The sequence below is a fragment of the Ailuropoda melanoleuca genome, chromosome 3 (genome assembly GCF_002007445.2).
Source record: "Ailuropoda melanoleuca isolate Jingjing chromosome 3, ASM200744v2, whole genome shotgun sequence".
Taxonomy (NCBI): domain Eukaryota; kingdom Metazoa; phylum Chordata; class Mammalia; order Carnivora; family Ursidae; genus Ailuropoda; species Ailuropoda melanoleuca.
In genome coordinates, this window is record NC_048220.1 from 54317026 (window position 1) to 54342855 (window position 25830).

Genomic DNA, 25830 nt, shown 5'->3' on the forward strand with positions numbered 1-25830 from the left:
TTAAAAATTAGCAAAATCTTACGATTGTAGAAACTACCAACAAAGAACAGTCAAGAGTTATTAATTCTACACTTTTCTTAGGCACATTTATATTTTGCCTCACAACATCCCTGTGAGGTAGGGAGTAAAGAGTTCTCATATATGACAACAAAAGAAATGGACCAAGATACGAGTACATGTAGGAAAATGGCTACATGAAGTCTTAAAGGAAATGACATGTACAAACAGTTCGACTTTGCAAATTTGGTTGATTATTTTCCATCAATTTTACCAGGAATAATAGCTATTTTGATTCTCAAGAAATAGGAATCTCTCTTCATGAAGGGCTTTTAAGTCTTCTGAAAATTAAGTGGCACAAAGTACAGGCATACCTTGGAGATACTGAGATTCGGTTCCAGACCACCACAATAAAGCGAGTATCACCATCAAGTGAGGCAGATGAGTTTTTTGGTGTGCCAGGGCATATAAAAGTTATATTCACACTACACTGTCGTGTGTTAAGTGTGCACTGGCATTACGTCTAAAAAAATGTACATACCTCAATTAAAAAATACTTTATTGCTAAAAAATGCTAACCATCATCTGAGCTTTCAGCTTTTGTAACCTTTTTTGCAGGTAGAGGGTCTGGCCTCTATGTTGATGGCTGCAGACTGATCAGGGTGGTGGGTGCTGAAGGCTGGGGTGGCTGTGGCAATTTCTTCAAATGAAACAACAACGAAGTTTGCTGCAGCGACTGACTCTTCCTTTCCCCATCAGATTCTCTGTAGCGTGTGATGCTATTTGATAGCATTTTACTCACAGAACTTCAAAATTGGAGTCAGTCCTCTCAAACCCTGCCGCTGTTTTATCACCTAGGTTTATGTGATACTCTAAATCCTTTTTTGTCACTTTAATAATCTTCGCAGCATCTTCTCCAGGAGTAGATTCCATCTCAAGAAACCACTTTCTTTGTTCGTCCATAGAGAAACAACTCCTCATCCGTTAAAATTTGATGAGATTGTAGCAATTCAAATATAATAATAATGATGAAAAGTTTGAAATAGTGTGAGAATTACCAAAATATGACAAAGAGACATAAAGTGAGCAAATGCTCTTGGAAAAATGGTGCCAACAGACTTGTTCAATTAGGGCTGCCACAGACCTTCAATTTGTAAGAGACACATTATCTAGTAAGTGCAATAAAGCAAAGCACAATAAAACACGGTATGCCTGTATAATAGCATTCTGCCAAAGGAACAAAACATTTCTTTCTTCTGCTACATGGAGATACCTTAAAATGCTATCTAGGAATAAAAAGGAATTCTAACAGTGAAGTATCTTCTTTAAAGGTTCTCCTTCTTTGGATTCTTCAAAGGTCAAGTGCGAAGATTGGGTATTTTAAAACTGTCATGTTCCTTCCATGTGGGTTACTCTTTCCCAGTCAGGGATTATTTGCATCTTTTCTGTTAGGACAAACTGCAGATCCTCTTCTTCCACAGGAAATGGTGACTCTGCTAAGTTCCAAAACTTAAAGATGGTCACAGAAATCATCAGACAGTTGAGGGAAACTGGCTCTCTTCGCAGAAGAAGAAAAAAATCCAACTTGGGAGAACTGATCTTTTCTGACTTTACAAAAAAAAAACTATCCAGCAGGTATCAGGACTTAAGGAAGTAAGGCAGCTTTTCCATAAAAAGAAAAAATGTTCAAAGCAGATTTTTTTTTTAAGTGAGAAGTGGGGAAAAAGGGAAGGGAGTCTATTTAGGTATGTAATTTTTCTTCCTTAGTATTTCTGCCCAAGATATATATCTCTCTCCAAAAAAACCAAAATGTGACAAAGTATGTCTAATATTAGTTCAGGGCTTGGCACCTAGGAGGTCCTGTGGGTGGCAAGACGGCTCAGATAAAGTACATTTCCCTTCCTTGCTATGGAAACTGAGACTTTCTGACCGTTAATATGGTAAAGGGTGACAGAATGACAATAGAACCTGAATGCTGAATAGAAGGGATGAGAGTGGACATTCTTGTCTTGTTCTTTATCTTAGAGGGGAAACTTTATGTCTTTTACCATTAAGTATGACATTAACTGAGGGTTTTTCATAGATCCTCTTTATATACCTAGTTTTTAAATTTTTTCCCATTGATATTCTAATTGGTTAGTGATTTCCTCCCCTCATTTGGTAGCTTTAGAAATCTGTACTTTGACAAATAGAGAAATATGCTTTCCTTATGTTTACTTCTTAAAAGGTAATTGATTGTCTATTTTAAAGGATAAAAGAATTGACTGAGAGGAATTCTTTTATAAAACCGTCACTATTTTTTTTAAAGCACATCACTAGGCCTTAGTTTTTCTATTTAAAATTATGAAACCTGGGACGCCTGAGTGGCTCAGTTGGTTGAACCTTTGGCTCAGGTCATAATCCCAAGGTCCTGGGATCAAGCCCCACATTGGGCTCCCCACTCAGCAGGGGAGTCTGTTTCTCCCTCTCCCTTCCCCCACTCATGTTCTCTCTCTCACTCACTCTCTCTCTCAAATAAATAAAATCTTGAATGAATGAAAGAAAAAAGAAAGAAAGAAAGAAAGAAAGAAAGAAAGAAAGAAAGAAAAAGAAAAAGAAACAATTCCAATAACAGCATCAAAAATAAAATACTTAGGAATACATTTAACAAAAGAAGCACAAAACTTATACTCTGAAAAGTAAATACCACCATTTAAAGAAATTGAAGAGCTCAATAAATGGGAAAACATCCCATGTTCACTGACTGATAGACTTATCATTGATAAGATGGCCACCAAAATTGTTCCACAGATTCAGCGCAATCCCTATCAGAATTTCAACGGGATTCTTTGCCGAAATTCACAGGTTGATCCTAAAATTTATGTAGATATTCTAGGGACTCAGCATAGTTGAAACAATCTTGAAAAGGAAGAATAAAGTTGGAGGACCTAATTTTCCAATTTCAAAACATACTACAAAGCTACAATCATGAGGATAGTGTGGTAGCAGCATAGGATAAGAGATCAGTGTGTTAGAATTGAGAGTTCAGAAATCAACCCTCACAGGTACAGTCAACTGATTTTTGACAGGGATGTCAAGACAATTCAGTAAGAAAAGAGTGGTCTGTCCAACAAATGGTGCTGGAACAACTGGATATCCACAGGCAAAAGAATGAAGTGGGGTCTCAATCTCACAACATATGTAAAAATTAACTCAAAATGGATGAGACCTAAATGTAAGAGTTCAAACACTCAGAAGAAACATGTATGTAAATCTTTGTGACCTTGAATTAGGCAATGGTTTCTTAGATATGATACCAAAACCATAGGGAATGCAAGCTGGTGCGGCCACTCTGGAAAACAGTATGGAGGTTCCTCAAAAAGTTGAAAATAGAGCTACCCTACAGCCCAGCAATTGCACTACTGGGTATTTACCCCAAAGATACAAATGTAGTGATCTGAAGGGGCAGATGCACCCCAATGTTTATAGCAGTGATATCCACAATAGCCAAACTATGGAAAGAGCCTAGATGTCCATCGACAGATGAATGGATAAAGAAGATGTAGCATGCATACACACACACATTGGAACATTATGCAGCCATCAAAAAAGTGAAATCTTGCCATTTGCAATGATGTGGATGGAACTAGAGAGTATTATGCTAAGCGAAATAAATCAATCAGAGAAAGACAATTATCATATGATCTCACTGATGTGTGGAATTTGAGAAACAAGGCAGAGGATCATAGGGCAAGAGAGGAAAAAAATGAAACAAGATGAAACCAGAGAAGGAGACAAACCATAAGAGACTCTTAATCTCAGGAAACAAACTGAGGGTTGCTGGAGTGGAGGGGGGTGGGAGGGGTGGGGTGGCTGGGTGATGGACATTGGGGAGGGCATGTGCTATGGTGAGTGCTGTGAATTATGTAAGACTGATGAATCACAGACCTGTACCCCTGAAACAAATAATAAATGTTAATTTTACAAAAGTAATTAATTAAAAAAAAGATATGACACCAAAACTATAAAGAAACAAAGGGAAAAAATAGATAACTTAGACTTAATTAAAATTTAAAACTTTTATATTGCAAAGGACACTACCAAAAGGTGAAAAGACAATCTACAGAATGGGAGAGAATATCTGCAAGTCATTATCTGATAAGGAGTTTATATATCCAGAATACATAAAGAATTCCAACCCAACAGCAAAGAGACAAACAACCCAATTAAAAATGGATAAAGGATCTGAGTAGCCATCTGAACTTTTTTTTTGCAATACAAAAGTTTTAGCCATCCAAAGAACATATACGAGTGGCCAAAAAGCACATGAAAAGATGCTCAACAATATTAGCCATTAGGGAAATATGTGCAAATTGAAACCACAAGCCCTTAACACCTACTAAGATGGCTATAATAAAAAAGACAGATAATAACAAGCTCTGATGATGTGAAGAAACTGGAACCTTTATACACTGCTGGTGGGAATGTAAAATGGTGCAGCTGCTTTTGCAGTCTGGCAGCTCCTCTAAAGGTTAAACACCAGATTACCGTATGATCCAGCAAGTCTACTCCCAGAATAGACATGCAGAACTGAAAATATGTACCTGTACACGAATATGCACTGCAGCCTTATTCATAACAATGGTGAGACTTTCAAAAAGTGAAAACAACACAAATGTCTATCCACTGGTGAGTGGATTAATAAAATGCAGCATATCCACACAATGGAAAATCATCCAGCAATAAAAGGAAATGAAGTACTGATACACTTTACAATGTGGATGAACCTTGAAAACTCATGCTAAGTGAAAGAGTTTAGTCATAAAAGACCACATATTGTATGATTTCATTTTATAAAAGTACATCCAGAATAGGCAAATCTATGGAGACAGAAAGATTAGTGGTTGCCTCAGATTGGGGGAAAGGGGAGTGTGTGAAAGGGTAAAAGAAAGTAACTGCTAATAGGTACAGGGTTTGGCAGGAGGTGAGGAAAATGTTTTAAAACTGATTGTGGTGTTGGTTGCATAACTCTATAAATATACCAACCCCCCCTGAACTGTACACTTTAAATAGGTGAATTATTGAGTGCGTGAATTACATCTCAATAAAGCAGTTACTAAAATTATTAATGGGAATATTAACAGCTAAGTGGATTCTGTTGGAATTAAAAAGGTAAACTAATTATTCCTCATATTGATGTGTTTGCTGACCCTGTCTAGTATATATTTTTGTTGCTAATGATCGAGATGTACCAACTTATTTACCTCTGTCATCTCAGGAATGGCAAAAATACTCATTTATTTGCTCAACAAATTTATTCATTATCTATTACGCATCTAAATGGCTTGAAACTATACGGTATACTAAGAAATCCAAGTCAATAAAACTTACTCCATAAGCTAAGAATCTAATGGGGGAGTTTAGTTAGTAGTGGTAAATATATGCTGAACAATGACAAAAATCTGGATGAAAAGTATCTTGAAGTATGATACAGAAAACAAACCCTCCTGGAGTCAGTAGGAGGAGCACTGCCTCAACCAGGAAGGACCTAATGAACAATGCCTCTGGAGATCTCTCTGTTCTAATCTAGTCATTGACAAATACTGGTGCTGAGTACCTCACATCCTCCCTGGACTTGCTATACTTCCATAAAATGAAGCAGATGGACTATGTAATACAGAGGAAGTTTATTCTACCTCCAAAGTTCTGCTATCAACATTTAAACTTCAATTTAGGCCAGAGTCATAAAAATGAACTATTTTCTCTACACTGGATGTATGACCAAGCTAAACTCAGTGGAAAGTGGCCAACTGATAGAAAATAAAAGTAAAACGTACATTTATTTCAATTGGTTAGTCACATCTACATTTTTTATCCCTACAAGGAAGGTGTAGGACTACTTTCAATACATTTTGGTGTATTAATCGTCAGCTTATTTCCACGTGAAATGTGTTATCTCGGGAAGCAAGAGTTGGCCCCAATGTTTACTTCTGCCAAATGTACATAGTACAATTCTCAATTTTAAAAAATCAGTAGTCTTTAAATTCACTTCTTTGAGTCAAATAGTAAGTGCTTATGTTGACCTTTTAAAGGATGAAATTTTTAAAAAACACATTTTGGTTATAATTGGTTTTTAAAACAAAGAATATAAACATTGTCTAACTTCACAGAAAATGCACCATTGAATTATTCTGCACGGCTTTTTAAATAAAAAGGAAATTATCAAAAGGATAAAAAATATTCTATTACAATGAAAATGCACATTTTAGCATCTCTCGCATTACTCAAGTACTTAACACATTATCTTCAAAATTTCTTTATGCAAACTAGGAAATTTTGAAGAAAATTAGACTAAGTCAGTTAAAGTCAAGACTTAAATTTGTTAAGAGTGACTGAATTTCAAAGAATATAACTAGTTTTATGTTATAGCTTCAAGGTCTTATGAACCTAAAGGCATATAACTAGCTGACTGAAACACCATACCAAGGGTATTCAATGCATGTACTCTATTTCTGTGAGGGAAACTGTTTCATTCATGTTTATTGACTGTCTACCATGTCAAGCATCAGGGATACAAATGAATAAAACATAATCCTCGCCCCAGGTGACACTGATAAGTTAATTTTAACTTCCATATGTAAATCAGGAAGTAATATAGATTTAACAGAGCAGGACAGGTGAGGGCATGAGACTAATTTACAGAGGCAGTGGTGCTGCAGGTTAAAGGCTATACAGGGGTTGACCAGTTGGTTGTCTAGTTACAGGCAGAGGTAGATGGGAAGAATACAGAGTGTGGGTACACAGCCTTTGCAAAGAGAAGGGAGAACATTCCAAAAACAAGGAAGCAAAGACCCGTAGATGAGAAAGCATGGTTGCGTGGTTGGTTATACATGGAGACCTACAAGCAATCTGGACCAACTGCTATAGAAGCACAAGGTGATAAGGCTGGGGAGGCCTCATCCGATGACCGTGGAACGGTCTGTATGTACCATGCCATAGAAACTGTGTGGTTTTTGTGTTTGGGAGAAAACACCTGTCAGAGTAATATGTCACCAAAGAGGAAATAACCAGGATTCATCTGCATGTATACCTCCACCGAGAGTTTATAAGGTCTTTACAACAATGAATATTACTAGCTAGAATATGTTTAAAATCCTTACCTTGGACTAAACCATATATAAATCAGAGTTTCCTTTTTACAGTTTAGACTAGAAACAAGATGGGTCATCTAGACCCCATCCCTCTGTATGGTCTTATTTAAAAAAAACTTTAATATCTTCAGATGAACCTTGCACACTTTGCTCTCCACAGACCTCACCATTCCTTACTGTCATACATAGCACAAATGTCACACATTTACATGGCTTGTTTGACTCTGCCTATGTTCACATCTTGATCTTGTCCCTTACTTCTCTAATAAGAGGAAAGATGGGAATCCAAATTCAAAGGAAGAACATTTTCCTCTAACTCTTAGAACAGAACTATCTATATATCACGCACCTCCCTTCCAATAGAATCCCCACTATGGTCTTTTAAAAACGGAAATGAAACGATAAAAGGAATTTTAAAAGCCCTCTACGGGAAGAGATCATAATTAATCTAGGATTAATCTGTTACATTATGAATGACCACACGTCTAACTCCAGCTAGTCATTTTGAAAAGAGAAGCTGACAATCACTGGGGATGGACTGGTGAACATTCTTAGTAATTACACTGGTAAGGCAGAGAGGGAGAAGGGGAAAGGACTAATCCCTAACAGAGTGGAGTTAATAATGTCTTTATCTCAAATGAATAGTACTTTTTCTTCTTGCAAATAAACTATCTTAAGTGGTAACACCTGAAAAAGATGCTTCAGCAAACTTATACATTTTCTTCGAAATATTTTATAAGACATTAGAAGGGAATAAAGATTAATTCTTAAAAAATGCAGGATAGGAAATTTAAGTGTACTTGTTTGGAAAGCTAATAAAGGTCACTATGTTCTATTTTTTTATTGCATCTTATTTAAAAATACATAAATTGCTTCTTACCTCCCAGAGAATGTAAACTGTATATATTACAAAATTACTATAGCACTTCTTATAAAATGCTATCTGTTCACAATGATGGTAAAGGAAATTCTGACATCTCTAAATTGTTATACTACAATCTCCCATAATCTGTCTTGGCCTTCAAATTAATTAAAAAAAAAACTAATCTAATTTTTGAGGTTCAGTGGTGGAAGAATAATAATATTTAAGCCGTTTGTAACTGTAACAGTAAAGAGAATCCTACAAATTAAATTTTTCACCTGTAATTGTATTAACGATAAAGCACTTCTTGTGAAATCAAGTCCCGGTTTTACAGATAAAATTTTATCCAAACAAAAGTTAGCCACAGAGATTATTTCTATTCTAGTTCCTAACTCTGATCTTCTAAGTTTTGCCTACTATTCATAAAAATGGGAGACAGAAGGCATAGCTGTGGCGAGTACAGTACCCCAGAGGTCTTAATAGTCATTCACCTTTTTCTTGTTCATATCATCTTTCAAGTACGTACAGTGTTTGATTCAAAATAAGGCATTTTAAAAAATTTTAACATGTAACTAAAACAGTGTGTAAATTTTCTAATGAAATTTAGGTTTTGAAATTGTACAAAAATCCCTAGGCAGTTTTAAAGCAGTACCTTTCTGACACTGATAATGAAGAAATTACTCTATTAAATAGAAATGAAATGATCCCACCCAGATTTCATAAATTCTAGTAAAACTGTGGTTATACTGATTTAAAGCAAAATCAATATACTAATGAGTAACACTTGTGCATACATCCTTTAATGAGTATCTGTTGGAAACACACAAAGTGGCAGAAAAATCTCTTTAACAGAAAAGAAGATACACGCAGTACCCCCAAAATGTGTAAGACTAGCAGCACCATAAGAATATACTATCTAAACATTAGAAGAATTTAATATAATCAGTGCTTAAAAGAGCCTATTTTCCATTAATATAATCAAACTGTTATTAAAATTTAGCAGTACAAAAATAGCTTCACAAACTACTAATGTATATATACCAGTTCTGGACTCTCAGAAAGATGATAACAGCACTTATTTATCAATATATTACTGTATATATACGGAGCATAAATTTACAATGAACAAAATGAAAAGTTTTAGTTTTCAGTATTACATTCTAACAGCCCTGGGAAACTGTAAAATTAACTATTTCCAAGAGAATTTTAGATAGCTTTAAATCTTAAAACAAATCCTAGAATTTATTATTAGGAACAAGTAATTTACAGAATTCCATACAGCTGATGCTATGAAGTAAACACTAAGACCCTGGAATAAGAAAACAAAACCTTCCCCCATTTGTATATACTGGTCAGTTTATAGCTACTTTATTTAGTACATAGCTAATATAAGACTAAGGTCTCAAAGGATGTCCTGAACACTTCAGTGGGTCAGTATATGCTAGCTCAGTCCCAAAATGATTTTTATCATTTAGGTTAAAAAATAGTTTTTTAAGAAAATATAGCAATTTAGATAAAATGTAATGCAATTTCCCCAAAGAAATTAGTAAACATTTTTATCCCAATTCCCTCTTTTACATACCCCTAAACTTTAAAAAGCATTTAAATAAATACACTAAAAACATATTATTTTATTGAAACCTACTCAATGAGAATGTTTTTGCATAGCTTATGGCAAGGACATAAAAACAGCACTTGACTAAGGAGTACTGAATAGCCCATACATTCTAAAATTTGGTTCATCAGCATAATTAAAAATCAAAGCAAAGAGTAAATAATTCAAGGTGATCCTGTAATGCTACTGAGATAGAATATAAAAAGCTGTACTACCTTAGTAAATAAGTTTTTTAAAAAGCTCAAAAGTAACTTTAAAAAGTATTTGTGGGTGAAGTTAATATGTTTGGGATTTGCTTTCAAAATAATACAAAAGTGTAAGAGTGGGCAGGGGTAGAAATAAGACTGGCCATTTATTCACAACTCTTGAAGCTGGGTGATGTGCTCATCACAGTATTCTCTCTCTCATATGTATATGAAAATCTGTTTAAAGAGTAACAAAAAACCGTACTTATGTCTTTAAGGCTAGTATTTTTAAAGAGTATGTAAAACTAACAGACTGAAGAACCAACTAAAACGCAACTGCTAAAATTTTCAGGACCAAATGAAAATCAAGGCCTTCTTTTGGTTTGTTAATTAATGAATTCATGAGATTTAGGCACATGGTTTGAATTTTAGAGCACAAATTGGCTTGCTAAGTGCTATTACTACCACCAGCTCTTAATGAACTTGACTAAGTCTCCATAGCCTTCCTTCAGGCAACCACAACACATAGATGTTCTAGTGACTTTGTTCAACCAGAACACAGAGATGTTGGCAGAATGTATTTTTGTCCATTCTTTTCTGTTGAAATGAGTATTAAGGAAGAAGGCAAAACAGTCTAAATAAGCCTTAAAAAACACAAACTTTGTCTTCCTTTGACATCAAAAAGAAAGGGGGGTAGCGTATCAAGTTTAAATACCTACAAGTTTCAGATTTAAATAAAAATTATTTTAATATTCTTGCTGTTTCTAAATCATGAAATACTGATCTTGTTTCTACAGAGTTCTCCTATGATAGGAAGTTATTAGCTTCCTGACACTACAATGTACTTAGACGGGAATTCAACTAAAATGCACTGCTAACTAACTGGCAGTACTTACTGGGGTCAAAAGGTGAGTTTAGGGGGCGCATGGGTGGCTCAGTTGGTTGAACAACCGCCTTGGGCTCAGATGCCAGGATCCAGTCCTGCATCTGACTCGTTGCTCAGCAGGGAGTCTGATTCTCCCTCTGACCCTCCCCACTCTCACCACTCTCATGCGCGCTCTCTCTCTCTCTCTCTCTCTCTATCACTCTCTCAAATAAAGAAACAAAATCTCTCTCTTAAAAAAAAAAAAAAAAGGTGAGCTGTAGCCTTACTCAAGTTTTTACTAATCAACCATGTGACCCAGGACAACTCATCTAAGCTCTGGGATTTAGTCTCCTGACATGTTAAAGACACATGCTTTCAAACTTTGACGTTTCCTACACTATAATCCAGCACACACACTAATCTGTGTTTTACTGAATGAAATAAAGTTTCTACTCTTAATGTGAATTTTACTCTGATGTTTCCTATTTTATGTTTCATTTTTTGGAATGCCACAGATAACCTAAATTGATTTCAAAATACCACAGTTTGGAAGATCCTCCTGGTTTATGCCATCTTTAAGGTCTCTTCTATTATTTTGGGATTTTAACACTGGCTATAAAACACTGAATCTTCTAACTCAGGTGGAAATCAAAACTACTTCAGAAAATAAGTCTTTTGAAATCCTGTAAGCTAAGGTATTTTTAAATAGTATAACAAGAAAACTATAAGATTGTATAATACCTTTAAAAGCTTAAAATTACCTGTTAAATTTTCTTTTCAGAACTCAAATACCTCCATGACTAATCTATAGATTCTAGTAGTCAAAGAATCTGTACCTTCAAGTCAAAGTAAGTAACTCCTATTAGAATCCCAGGAACAGAGAACACCAATAGAAGATGACTAGTCCCATTTAGTAACTCCAAATACTAAGGATTAGCAAAACAACAAACATTCAGAGAATTTTAGGTGCATAAAGTAAACTAGAAGTAGTTTTTACAAATGTTAAATATGAAAGTTCTTATTTCCAAATGCTATAGTTTTCAATTCACATGGCTTAAGTGTTAGCCAAAGAAATAAAATTTATAATTATGTTCAGTGCATTTACATCTTTTAAATGGGTATGTTAAATTTAATAGGAACAAAATTTTTCCTTCCCTCAACCTATTTTTTAAAAACTACTTACTAATCACAGTGCTCTTTACCTGTAACCACATATTCAAAAAACCTGTATGTTTTACTTATCAATGTGAACAGTCTTCAGAGGAACTAATGAATTTTTCATGTGTTCAGTTATTTTAGTAGCAATAGAAAAGAGAATATGCTTACACTGCAATAGTTAAAGCATGATCTCCATGATAATTCTAAGATATATCTACTGTTGAATGCACAATTATTAGCATTTTTTGGAACAAAATTATAATAGTCTTTCAGTCAAAAAATTTTCCTCACACACTCCTTAAAAAACCTGTAACTAACTTCTTCTTCCTCAGCCTGATCATGAGGTCTCTCAATGTTAGTCTCTAACATGTATAATCTATGCTGCCCCTAATATTCCACAAATTCAATTAAAATTAGAATTCTCATGAAAAAAGAGTCTGGAATATCTCACTTCACAATTGTTCTGAATATGCTAAAGAATTTGATTTTTTAAAAATTGGTCCTCAAAAGAGATTCACAACATCAGAAAAGTGTTTTCTCATTTTTAATTAAAACCACCTAGTCAAAAGTTTCCAAAGTAGGACACAAATTAACTTTTAAGACAATGACCGATAGGTATTTGTTCATATTTGTAATGCTGCAGTTCCACAGACCTCCCTATATTCGAAAAATACCACCATATGGCAAATAATTACTGTAACTGGTTTAGAACACATTTAAGATAAATTGTATCTTTTTGAGGTATCAAATTCTTTTACAGTTCAGAAGTACACGAAGATTTATCTCCTGTTATGTTGGTAAGAAAAACTAAATCTGACATTAACATAAATATAAGCTACAACAATAACTTGTTTCCTTCTGTGAAATCCTATGGTGAGATCACCGTTAAGAGTATGGTAAAGCTTAATTTCCGAGTAGGAAGCCGATTAAAAAAAATTATAACCCTCAAGAACATAGATGAAAGTGGAAACCAGGTTAACAAAGGGGACACTGGGGGGGCTGTGTTAAAAAATAAGTAGAAAGGATTTATAGTAATATACTGTTTCACTGAAAAATGATCTGTACTGCAATTAACTCAGTAGCCCTTTTTCTACATGAAGGAAACGTTCACTCTAGTCCATCTAGGCATCTATAAACTATAATTTAAAAACCTTTCTGAAGTTAATAGAAACAGTTAAAAAAAAAAAAAAAAAAGACTGACCTGGAATTTTCACTCAGGATTGTAACTTTGCAAGATTTATCTGAAACCAAATAAGTTTCCATATTTACACATTTTACTTAATCATGATGGTTGAATTGAATCTGTACCTATGTGAAAATGGCAATGCATTCTGAGTTGGTTCAGCCCTTGGCTCTGAGTTCTGTGTCACATCAGGTGTTCTTTCATCATCTGTTCCATTGATACTTTCTGGTGTTAAAGGAGACTGAAGATCCCCGCCTGCTGATTCCTTTAAAAAGAGGGGGTAAGGGATAAAAGTGTTATATTTTTGTTAAAATATACAAGATAATCTTAAAGTTAAAAGTGCCTCCAATGTACGCATACTTACAATCTATATTTTCATTGAAATTTCAGTCAAAGAGGTAAAAAATAAAATTAAAGGAGAAAATAATTTTTTAAAGCAAAGCAACTCCTAAGAAAACTATCCACAACAATACAATTTAGAATTTGCAGTTTCAAAGAACTGAAGAACCTTCGGGTTTATATAAAGCAACTAATTGGTTAGAATAGAAGATATTCAAAGAAATACTTAAAAAAAAGAAGACAGCCCAAAAATGCAAGAAGATGTGATTTTACTTGGGAAGGTAAAAAGGCAAAGGGAAGAATGAAATCTTCAACAAGTTTTAATTTTTTTATCTGCCCTACTTTTCAATTCCAGAGTTATCCACAAAAGCAGCCAGAAATCCCTCTGTAACATATACAGAGGGAGTGTATTTCAGCTTGCCTGAAGAATGGAATTATTTTTCTTCACAAAATTTCCTGTCTTATTTCTACTTTTAATTTAGTTTTGTCTATCAAGGTAAATTTAATTTGTTCCTCTAGAAAATAAATGGAATTTAAAATGAAGCTCAAGCTGATACTTATTGTGACTGGCAACATAAGATTATCTGAATTTGGTATCAGTAGAGATCAGAATTGAGGGGTCACTGGCCAAACCTGTTAACCTTAGCACCAGATCATTTAAGTGCAGCTTTATGGACCCCTTGTGATCTCTGGGCACTAAAACTTCACAACTGAAATATTAGGCTATGGTAAGGAAGAAAAGGAAAACATCAGTGTCCAATAGGAGAGTGGGTAGGTATGGTCACAATCTGCCAACCTGAAAGAATACAGGATTTCTTCAAATAAAAACAAGAGGGGTGCCTGGTTGGCTCAGCTGGTGGCGCATGTGACTCTTGATCTCAAGAGTCTATCCCCACATTGAGGGTAGAGCTTACTTTAAAAAAAAAAAAATCCAACAAGAAAAATTTGTGTAAAAGAGAAAAATGCCTATAATTAGAAAAATATGAGGATATCTTAGGTTACGATAATTTATATACTTTATATAAAAATAATGCACATGGAGAAATGGTAAAAAGAAATACAGTGAGTAACATTTGGGGGCTTCTGCTTTTAGATTGTATGTATTTTATTTCACATTTTAATATTTTAACTAATTATGCCATAATGTTATAAATTACACAAAGGTCAAAAGGGCTACTTTCTTGATTTCACCTTATCACCTAACTATTGTTCAATTATTAATGGAACCTCTATTTTGACCTTTAATTTCATTCTTTAAAAATCTTTCTCCTAAATCCTCTTGGTTTCCAGTAACTGACAGTCAATGGATGAATAAGGTTTATTGTATAATGTGACAACATAAAATGGGAATGATATCCCAAGTGACTACTTCTAGATCAATTATGGATCATATCAATTAGCCAGAAAAAGTTGAAGCAGCATGAAGGAATAAATCAGGGCTATCTCTCTCCAAGAAAGGCCAAACCAAACTCAAATAATCAAGGTGGACTGTCCAATCAGTTGAACAGTAAGTTCACTGAATGAGTTCTCATTCAGTGAAAATGAGAACAGAAACAAATAACCTTAGTCTTTTTTAAGATTTTATTTATTTTACCTGAGAGAGAGAGAGCATGAGCAGGTAACAGGGACAGAGGGAGAGGGAGAAGCAGACTCCCCACTGAGAAGGACCCTGGGATCATGACCTGAGCCAAAGGCAAATGCTTAACTGACTGAGCCACCCAGGCACCCCACAAATTACCCTGCTAACCTCAGAGGGTACAACCAGCGTTAGCAACTAAGGATTCACTTAGAGATTTCCTAGAATTGAACGATAAGAGTGTGAGGGACAAAAACAGATTGAGAGAGAGAGAGAGGTTCTGGGTTCTCTCTGCATTCTGGAGAGAAATGAGGGTTTTGGTACATGGGTCTTGGGGAGGCTAAGAATGCTGATGCTACTTAGGTGGAAAGACCAAATCAGAGGCAGGCTAGGAAGGCCAGAAGGAAGGAGAAGAAGAAAGGTATAGAGGTAGCAACAATCCCAGGACCGCAAGTCAACAGGCTTTCCATCAGAAAACTTGATTATCAGCTACATTTAATGAAAGGCGCGTTTCGTTACCCTACACATTATATCTAAAATGAAAACAAAAAGTCCAGAGCATATTTTCTAAAAGCACGTTAAAAATTAATAAAATTAGTATTTGCTCATAAGACAGTTACAACAATACATAAGAGCATGAAAGGAAAATGAAACTCCTTTGATTTCTAACTACTCCACAGGTTGTCAAACGTATTCTGTGAAACCTTCCAGGAACTTTATATATGTTAAAAGTAACACAGTGAAAGTTGTTTTACTTAATGTATTCCAAACATTGAGTTCTTTTTCAAACTAAATTTTGTGAGGTTTCTTAAACATTCAACTTCAGTTATTCCTATAAAAAAAACATACCTTATATAAAGTCAACATTTTATATCTTTAATTCAAACATTAAAATAAAAAACTTGGAGATACATTAGACTACAAATTTTTGAAAGAAAAAAAGGACAGCTGGTCTTTAGAAAGACTTTTTTTTCTGGAAAGACATTCTTAAGCTAATATGACTAGTAGCCATTTTAAGGAAAAATTAATACCTTCTTTTTATATGGGTGTGTATGTATATATATGGGTATATGTATACCAAAGTTGGTATGAAAAATGTGCAACACAAAATATAAATAAAAACAGAGCACATGTAGGATTCAGGAACTGCTTTCTTAAGAATTCTCTCTCTCTACTCATTAATGAAGTGGCAGGAAAGTCCCTTAAAAAAAAAAACCCAAAAATAAAACAAAACAAAAAAACAATAAAAAACAACAAGAAACCCACAAAAGGAAATATTCTGAATCCCATGTAAAAGAACTGAGCCACGCCCTCTCTCCAGGCCTTCGTGGTGGTATCACCAAGCTCCTCTCTGGTGTCTGTGCTAGTAGGAGAGTGGGAGGGAGGGATGTGGCAGCAGTGCCCTTCCACAATAGACCAAATACCACCAACACCTTCCACTGAATTCCAATAAAGAATAAAATTAAAATTCCTGTTACAGTTCCATCTTTCTGACTTAAGGAAAACAGAGCTTCTTCTCTTTATCATTTAATAAACATTTCAAAGAAGACTTATTCTATTTCAGTCTTTTCTATTTAAATGAAGATGAGAACACTCTTTTCTGGGCAGAGGCTCAGACAGGAAAGACCTTATGATTTTGAGTTCCCATGGCTGTGGATACAGAAAGAAATGCCAGGGAAGAGACAGAGAAGAACAAAAGGATACATAAAGGAAGATGAGGCTGAGATCAAATGTCTACTACGGGAATAAACCATTCCCCATACCTGGTCACCACTTCTGAAATCCCACTTTCTGACAACCACAGAAATTCTTTGTAACCTGACTAGATTAACTCATGCTCTTCCCTCCCTACGTAAAGTGTACTGACTGACTAAAGCACAGTGCTAGTGGGTTAATCTCTATTCTGCATATTTTTGTACCAGCTACATTAAACGCTTACCAAGAATCAGCTGTATCTGTCCCAACCATGTTTATGCCAAGTGTATTTATATAATTATATAGCTGAATTAAATGTTATGCAAACTAATAAAGCCTGAATGCAAAGCTAAAGTGGTTATTTTGATGAAAACCAAACCAAATGCTTTGACGTAACTAAAAAGTAAATGGCTAGAAAATAAAATCTACAAGTAACAGAAAAATGACAGGAAAATCTATCACACTCAGGTTTCTTTCTTTTTTTTTTTTTTTAAAGATTTTATTTACTTATTTGACAGAGATAGAGACAGCCAGCGAGAGAGGGAACACAAGCAGGGGGGAGTGGGAGAGGAATAAGCAGGCTCATAGCGGAGGAGCCCGATGTGGGGCTCGATCCCATAACGCCAGGATCGCCCTGAGCCGAAGGCAGACGCTTAACCGCTGTGCCACCCAGGCGCCCCCACACTCAGATTTCTTTGCAAGTGAAATAGGGTTAACTCTACTTAAAGGAAAAGAGAAACAGGAAATTGTAGGCAATTAATTATGAGTATTATTTATGTAAGAAAGTTAACATGGAATTCCAATCAACAGATTCATATTCAAAGAGAAGGTTTCAGCTTTAAATAAAAATTTTGGTGAATACATAAAACAGCATTATTGAATTTTAATTTATAAACTTAAATATTCTTTAAAGACTCCTTCACATCAACTGGCTTTTTTGATTAACTCATCAACTACTAGTTTTGATTCCAACAGGTAGGAGCTGTTGTACATCCTCCTATCCTCTCAACCTAACTCACACCCTTCCCACTTGCCTTTCAACCTGGTATCTTTTGGCCCTCTGCCATTATGCACCTTTGTCAGGTACAATCTGGCTTTATTCCTCTCCATGGTCAGTCTACACCAGAAAGCCAATCACCTTAATTATATTCTCATTAGCATTTGGGGGCTTCCTTCCACAACAACTATCTTGCCAATTTCCAATTCCTACCAACTGACCCATCATTGGTTCATATTCTTATGTGCCCAACCTACCACGTGCAATGAGAGAAAACACTGTTAAATAGGCTGATTAGCGTCATGAAAATAATTCTGAGCCTTGACTTCAATTATGCTCTTAAAATGCCAAGTAATATTTAATTTTACTTACTACTCCCACTAGACTCTTCTTTTTTTACTTTACCTAACAGCTGTTTCCTCTCTCTCTTCAGCTGTCTTTCCTCTCAGTGAATGACCTAACTCTTCCTTCCAGAGAAAAGAGAAATAAACTGGCATGGACTTCCTCAGTCTCCCTCCTACCTACATCTAAATATATTTTTATCCTTCCCTCCTGTCTCAGATGAAGAAGTGGCTCATTTGTTTCCATCCTCCTTCCTCACAATATTACCTTCTTCTTCACAATGCTCCATCAATGATTCCCTTCCTTCTCTTCTTCTCTTTCTCCTTTACTCATTCCTTTAAAAACATATGCAAAATCACTCCCACACATACCTTCTACAAACATTAAAAAATTATGGTATTTATAACAAAGCTAAGAGGCTTTTTTCCTTCTTTAACACACACACACACACACACACACATACATTCTACTTTTCTATAAAGTGAATTTTAAAAAATCTTGAGAAAAAAGCTAGCCTAAATATAGATTAAGAGAGCTACCATATATCCAATGCTTTACAACCTGACAATTTATGTGGGGAAAAAATCCAGAACTTGTGTTTGACTACAAACAACAATGGAGTAAATAAATACTTCATTCAACTTAAAAGTCTTAGTCAAATGACAGTTAAAACTTATTTTTTTCTAAAGTCCAATGAAGAAAAAAATTGCATTATATTTATTTGATTATATAGCCTCTTTTTCTTCAATGTGCATTCTGAGGAAAGCACTTAACAAGTTAATTCAAATACAGCATTTTTTTTTTTACTGTGTACTATATAAGAAACTTCAGATTTAAAGCCAAACATCACTCTTGATTCTATGTCAAAATGACTGTTTTAAAAGATTCCCATGGAAACACAAGAACATAAGATCTCCAATACAGAAAAAGTTCTAAATTAATGTCTATTTGTTAAAGAAGGGCACGAAACAAAGTAAAAACTAATACATGATTCAACTTATTCTTAGAGATGTTATCTTGATCAAGACAACATAAAGACTATCTGACATGACCACACATTTTATCAAGAGTACAATCCTAGGGGCACCTGGGTGGCACAGTGGTTAAGCGTCTGCCTTAGGCTCAGGGCGTGATCCCGGCTTTATGGGATCAAGCCCCACATCAGGCTCCTCTGCTATGAGCCTGCTTCTTCCTCTCCCACTCCCCCTGCTTGTGTTCCCTCTCTCGCTGGCTATCTCTATCTCTATCAAATAAATAAATAAAATCTTTAAAAAAAAAAAAAGTACAATCTTAGCTGAAGAGTTTAAGAATGGGGAAGTGGCTAACTTGGCCCTAAATGCCAGACTCTCTTCATCACATGCCTTTAGGGACGTGGAACAGTTTGTCTACAGCAATACTTCTCAAAATGGGATCCCCAGATCAGCAGCATCAACATCTCCCAGAACTCTGCCAGAAATGCAAATTCTTACACCCTAACTCAGCCCTACTAAGTCAGAAATGCCAGGAGTGGGACTCAGCATTTTGTGTTTTATCAAGTTTTCCAGGGTACTCTGATGCGGGTTTTACTCAATTAAGGCACCTTTATCTTTCTAAGTAACTATTCTGTGCCAATTACTATGTCAAGGCTTTGCATCATCATCTTCAGCATTACAGCCACATCACCAACAACAGCTGTTAACACTGAAGATTTACTCTATGCTAAGCACTTTGTAATCCTCATTTAATTCTCACAATAACCTTATGAGGAGATACTGTTTTGTTTTTTTTTTTAAGTTCTTAATTTTAATTCCAGTATAGTTAACGTAGAGTGTTACATTAGTTTCAGGAGACACTGTTCTTTTACTCATTTTATAAATTTAAAAAAAAAAAAAAAAAGTAACTTGCCTAAAACAAAACAAAACAAACCGGTAAAGGTTAGAGCCCAGATTCAAAGCCAGGCTCAAAAGCCTACATTAGTGCCATTATCGTATGACATAGCCATTATCATTCTTATTCCCTCCAACAATCTTCTAATGTAAGTAATGTAACCCCCATGTTATAGACGTATAAACAGAATTGGGTTAAGCCATTTTCCCAAGATCATATAGTGACAAAAAATAATTTATATCTAAGTTTGTCTGATTTGAAAACCCACACTCTTAACCAGTCTGTTATCCGTCCTAAATAAAAACAAAAGCTATGACTGACTGAATGCCTACTACTATCAATTATTCCATTTAACCTCCTGCTCCCCTTGCTGAATTCCTGAGTAATATTCTACACTTCAGGCAGAGGGTTAATTTAGCAGATTGGGTTAAACCAAAGAGAATCAAGCTCTGCTCCCTAGCTGAATAGAATTGGAGTGCCCAGCAGTCATACATTTCAAACTAAAACAGAAACATTAATGACATCTGTAAGGGGCTGTCACAAAAGGGGATGGGGAGAAAACAAAAATGAAAATAAATACATTTTTTTAACTATTACTCTGGCTTCTGTACATTAAATTAGCTATCGGACTTCAAATGCTTTGGAAAGACAACGTAGGATCAGTATATTTTGGCTCTCAAATACCGATGAACTTAGGATATTTTTTTATTCCTCATATTTCCCAGTATTTTCCATATATAAACATCTTGGATATATTCCTCTGATGAAAGTCAAGGCTTAAAGACATTCCATCCACCAGAGAGGAGCAGGTATCTTACCAGCAACTTGTTCATGGCTAACTAAACACAAACAAGTAATGATCAGAGAAACAGGAACTTAGTACAATGGATAAGTGTAATCCATTATAATTTTATTGGAGTCCTTTGCATATTCTCTAGGGCATGTGCCACAACATCCTCCCACAACGCCAGAACCATTCACCCGAAGCGTGATAGCTCCGAACATGTACTGGTACAAATTTTACACAGGTTTTTATGAGAAGTATCACTACACTACCATAGCACTTAGGGAAGAGAGGGTCAAGGGAAGTTTCAAAAATGATCATGTTATTCCAGGTCACTGCAAGTATGGAGGAGGCGTAATGGAGCTTTGGCTCCGATCCAGGGTACACCTCTAGTCTACGAGGAAATACGTACTTTACACATACTTAACAGAGCTCTCCTTTCCTTTAAAAAACAAAAAAAACTCTTGGTACCAACAGGCTTTACCAAATAGAGTTGGATGCCAGGGGTGAGGAGGAAGGTAAAGAGCAAACAATGTTCAAAAATGTCTAGTCTGTAGGGGCGCCTGGGTGGCACAGCGGTTGGGCGCCTGCCTTCAGCTCAGGGCGTGATCCCAGCGTTATGGGATCGAGCCCCACATCAGGCTCCTCTGCTATGAGCCTGCTTCTTCCTCTCCCACTCCCCTGCTTGTGTCCCCCCTCTCGCTGGCTGTCTCTATCTCTGTCAAATAAATAAATAAAATCTTTAAAAAAAAAAAAAATGTCTAGTCTGTAAATTCCCGGGCAATTCCTATTCACTTCCTCAAGAAAGTGTTAGGTAAATCTGCTACTATACTGACATTCCAGAGAAACATTTGTAACAGCTGATTCTTCCTTTTGACGGGAGCCTTGAGTACACTTCAAATGCTACAGAGAACCCAGGACAAAGCTGGGTTCTTAAGACTGAAATTGGAATAAATACTAATTTTAGAAAAGCCTATTAAAAAGCGGAATCATACAATGTACACTAAAACCTTTGTAAAAGCACTGAAATACATTTAATGAACTTTACTTGGAGATCTAATTTCCAACTAAAGAAAGATTATGATGGGCAAGTCACAGGTATTAAGTCAATTGTTAAAGGAAAAAGCAATACGTGTATAAAACCGATAACCTTTGGGTCTCAGTGCTAAAGAAAGATGTCCCAATGGTCAGATTTAAGTACACTTAAAATCAAGTATAACAGACTACTGTTTTTTTCTGTATATTTGATGTTTTGACATCTTAAAAAAAAAAGATTTCCTGGCCAGCCAATCCTTAGAAGGGGGTGAAGTGGAAACATGTTGCCTTTGATATGCAAACCAACCAATCTAAAGCTGTGCCTCCCTCATCTGCCCCACGCACAGCCAGGATGCAATATTCTTCTGCCTTCATCATCCCAGGGCCAGCTACCAGGCAATGAGGGACTACCCCTATGAGTTCAGAGGCTACAGAAATTATGCAACTAGCCAAATCTGAAATTGTCTATCCTGCTTTGCCATTCCCGAGGAAACTTCAATATAGCTCTAGCCTCAGCTTTTCCCATGCTCCTGCTTTCTGCCTCCTGACCACCCTGAGGCTTCTCCACATGCCCCACATTTTCCTATTACTAGAACCTGTGAGCATAATAAACTCATTTCCCTGAGCCTCTCCGCTGTCTCCTCTTGTGAATGGCCATACAGAACACAAAATAGGCCAATCTATGCTCTTTACGAATGACTGTCTCTAAGTTGTATGCACATCAAAGAATCTAAGTTATAATTACTGAACTGATATCCCCCCCATATTCTTGCAGACACTGGCAAATAGGAAAGAAAACTTTCTCCACTAGTACAGATTAATTGAAGGGTGCATTTCTATGTCCACCTTGGAAACTATCTTAATTTTGTCACTATTTTCCCAAATTTAACCCTGGCATAAAGGATGCCATCTGAAATGAACAAGGCTCAAAAATAAGAATAGAAATTAAATACCCACCTGTGAAGGTGTACTGGTAAGTTCCATCTTTTCCTGTGATTTCTCCTTTGCTAGTCGAGCAGCTTCTTTAAATTCCTGAAACTTTTCTGCGAACTGAATGTATAAAGACTATATACATTAACCAAATAAAACGATAATAGGTCTCAATGCTCACTTTTATCTTGGTTTTCTTTCATTTTCTCAATAACTGACTCTTACACAAGCAACATAGCCCTTAAATCAATTACAGGTGTAATACGAAAATGAAGGTTAAAGAAAACTTATACCAAACACTTGTTTGTACACTATCAACTACTCTGACCCTTTGCATTGAAAAACATCATAATATAATTAAGGTAGAATTTGCTGTCACTAAGTTTACCTATGTCCTTTCTGGGTTGTTCAGATACACTTTACTAAGACCAAGGTGCAGAGTATAGGATGTAAGGAATCAGTAAGGATTAGTATACTTTGCTTATCATGAAGAAAACCGACTCTTTTAGGTATTTACTCATAAACATCTTAGTATTTGGAGCTTGCTTTTAACTTGTACTAGAAATAAACTCTCGTATTATGTAAGGCATTTTATTTTCAACAATACAAATAGCAACATTTATTACCACTAAATGACATTATTAAAACTTCATTTCCAAAGATGCCTAAAGAGCTAATGTACAGCAGCAGAGAGGAATAACATGATTCCACAAAGGTCTTTAAGTGTCATAACAACCACAAAAAAAACCTACAGGACATGAAATACTAATTCTTATGAACCCATAGTAATCTAGAAATGTCAGAGAGTATCTATTATTGTTTTGGAAGCAGAAACTAGTCTACCACTATTCTCAGAGGGAGTAAGTTAAGGCTACAGAATAACCAAATTAAAAAATCAAAAATCTCTATGCAACTTAAAACACCTGCTAGAACTGGTAATAAAAATATGAAATTATAGTTCCCTCCTCAAACCCCCATATGCCAACCCTGATTTCCTTTCTCTCTTGGGAAAGAAAACTTGGGAAGGAGAGGTCATGATACCCTGACCTGTGTTGGGGACTTAGAGGAAGGTCAAAATTAAAATTGTCATTACAGCTTTCCTTCTTACTTTAAACTTGTCCCCACCACCTATAACTTGTAAATCAGGAAACAATCTATATTAGTATGCTTCTACTTTTTAAATTAAGGAGATATTCTGTTCAATTAATCTGAACACAAAGCTATAAAGGTCTCATTCACACTGGTGTAAATGAAATAAAAACAAAACCATAATCAACTTGTCTTTACGTAATTTCAAGTTTTTCTTATACTCATCTAGCATTCCAAAGTAATGTTTGAAACCTTTTGAAACTTCATAAAGGCTCACACCATTGCTAATTTTTATAGGCTTGAGTTTCCATAGTAACAAAACACAACTTAGTAAGCACTCTAACTATCCAAGCATAGTTGCAATTTTCTTCATACATCAGCCTTAGGAGACCAAATATTTCTCTCAATGCCCCTACTCTCCCTTATTTTGAGAGACCCTTGCCTAGAATTGCCTTCAGAGCCTTCTCAAAACCCTTATAATGCTTTTGATTCACTTATGGTTTTTAATGATAAAATAAGCCAGAATGAATCCATGCTTGCTTCATTTGTGTAAAAGTATAAATTCTTCGGGGTCCCCCAAAGTCTACAAAGCAGCTGGTCTCCAAGATAGCATGGAAAATAAATCATGATTTTGTCATCTTTCAACAAAAACATTCTGAAGAGACGGATCATATAAACATGAACTCTTGAAGCCAAGTCTAGTGAATAAATAAACTAGACTTCAAGAGCTAATGTCCACCCTCCTTCACAATACTAGGAATCACTGTCAGTAAGGTTGGTCAAAGTATACGTTAACTTTAAAGAGGAAAAATACAATTTTTGAAATATAAAAGCCATTTCCAGAAAAAAGATCAAATGAAAGGATAAAGCATAATTGACAGGATTTAATTAACTATTACTTTACCATATTAGCTAGCTGCCCAGTAACCTCAAAGATTTGACAATAACTTAGTCAAAATTACTTAGACTCAAAAATCATTTTATGCAAGTTTATTCGAGAAATCAATCCACAACTTAGTTTCTGTGTTGACAAGAAATTTATCAAGTGTAAGCTAATTATAGTTTTAACTTTTTTTTTTCCTATAGACTTTAAGAGACAATTCCAAAAGAAAGTTCCAAAAAGCTTCCACCTGAGTAACAGCAAAAGTATTAGAATAAACGTGTAATTTCCTAAGGGGATTATTTATGGAGTGGCAATGCTCAACTGGATGCCTGTGTCCTTGTTACACCGAAAGACTGAATCTAACTCTTACCTTCACTACAGCTCAAGAAAATGTAATTAGAGCACACGATGGGTGTAACAGAAACCAAATCAGGTAACACCTGTTCATGTTAATCATCCTATTGGGGATGGACTTATAATCGTGAAGGCAAAAGTTAAAATAGCCTTAAAATTGGCCCCTAAACTATAATTTATATCAAAAAGATAACAAAAACATATGAAAACAATGGTGTTAGGGAATGTATACAATTAAAACAAATGGAAACAAAGATTACTTCAATTACTGAGCTAACTATTTGCCTGAGTCAATAAATACAAAAACCATGTTTTTAAAAAGAACTCATTTAAGAATCTGAGTGATTTCTATAATGAATAGCTTACAGTTTCATGTAAACATGAACAGTGTGTATCTTCAAAAGCCTGATGACCCTAAACCCAAACAATGACAACCCCCAAAAGGGACCAGATCCCGTGTACACCAAATTCTATGTCAAGTGTTCCAAATGTGGTGTTATCCTTTTATGGAAGGCTTCAAAGAGAGAAGCTTAAAGCATAAATCTTTGGGTCTGGTGAGCATAAAATTGCAAGAAAAAAAGTGATGAATCCTCATCTCCTTGATCATCTTCTTATCCTGGGAGACTTTCCTTTTCCTTACATACTCTTTCGGTGTGACACCCACAAGATTTCAGGACACTGGTGGTGTGAACACTGCACGGTGTTGCTTACAAGCAGGACAACTGTTTTATTTCCAATATTTATTAGCCTGGTGATGTTCTGTAGTTTATTGGCCTTTCTGGCCACAGTAATTCACTTGGTCAGTATGTTCCAAGAACTCTTCATGTGTTTATTAGATCTCACTCTGTACTGCATTAGAGAGTTCAGAGTAATTCTCACCCAGATAAAGCACCATTTTTCCTAAACAAAGTAATTTATGTGTGCCTACACTCAAGTCAAAAAGCT

At 35.5% G+C, this 25830-nt stretch overlaps 1 protein-coding gene across 3 annotated transcripts in view; it reads right to left on the bottom strand.

The window, feature by feature from the left end:
• The window catches only part of HOMER1 (homer scaffold protein 1), a 126072-nt gene that overhangs the window by 45232 nt on the left and 55010 nt on the right, over positions 1 to 25830 (bottom strand). For all 3 annotated transcript variants that reach the window (XM_034656428.1, XM_034656427.1, XM_011220972.3), the window contains 2 exons: positions 22587 to 22679; positions 13121 to 13260 (listed from right to left, as the gene is read on the bottom strand). In XM_034656428.1, coding sequence (XP_034512319.1) covers positions 13121 to 13260; positions 22587 to 22679 — 233 coding nt within the window. The remainder of the gene's footprint in view (positions 1 to 13120; positions 13261 to 22586; positions 22680 to 25830) is intronic.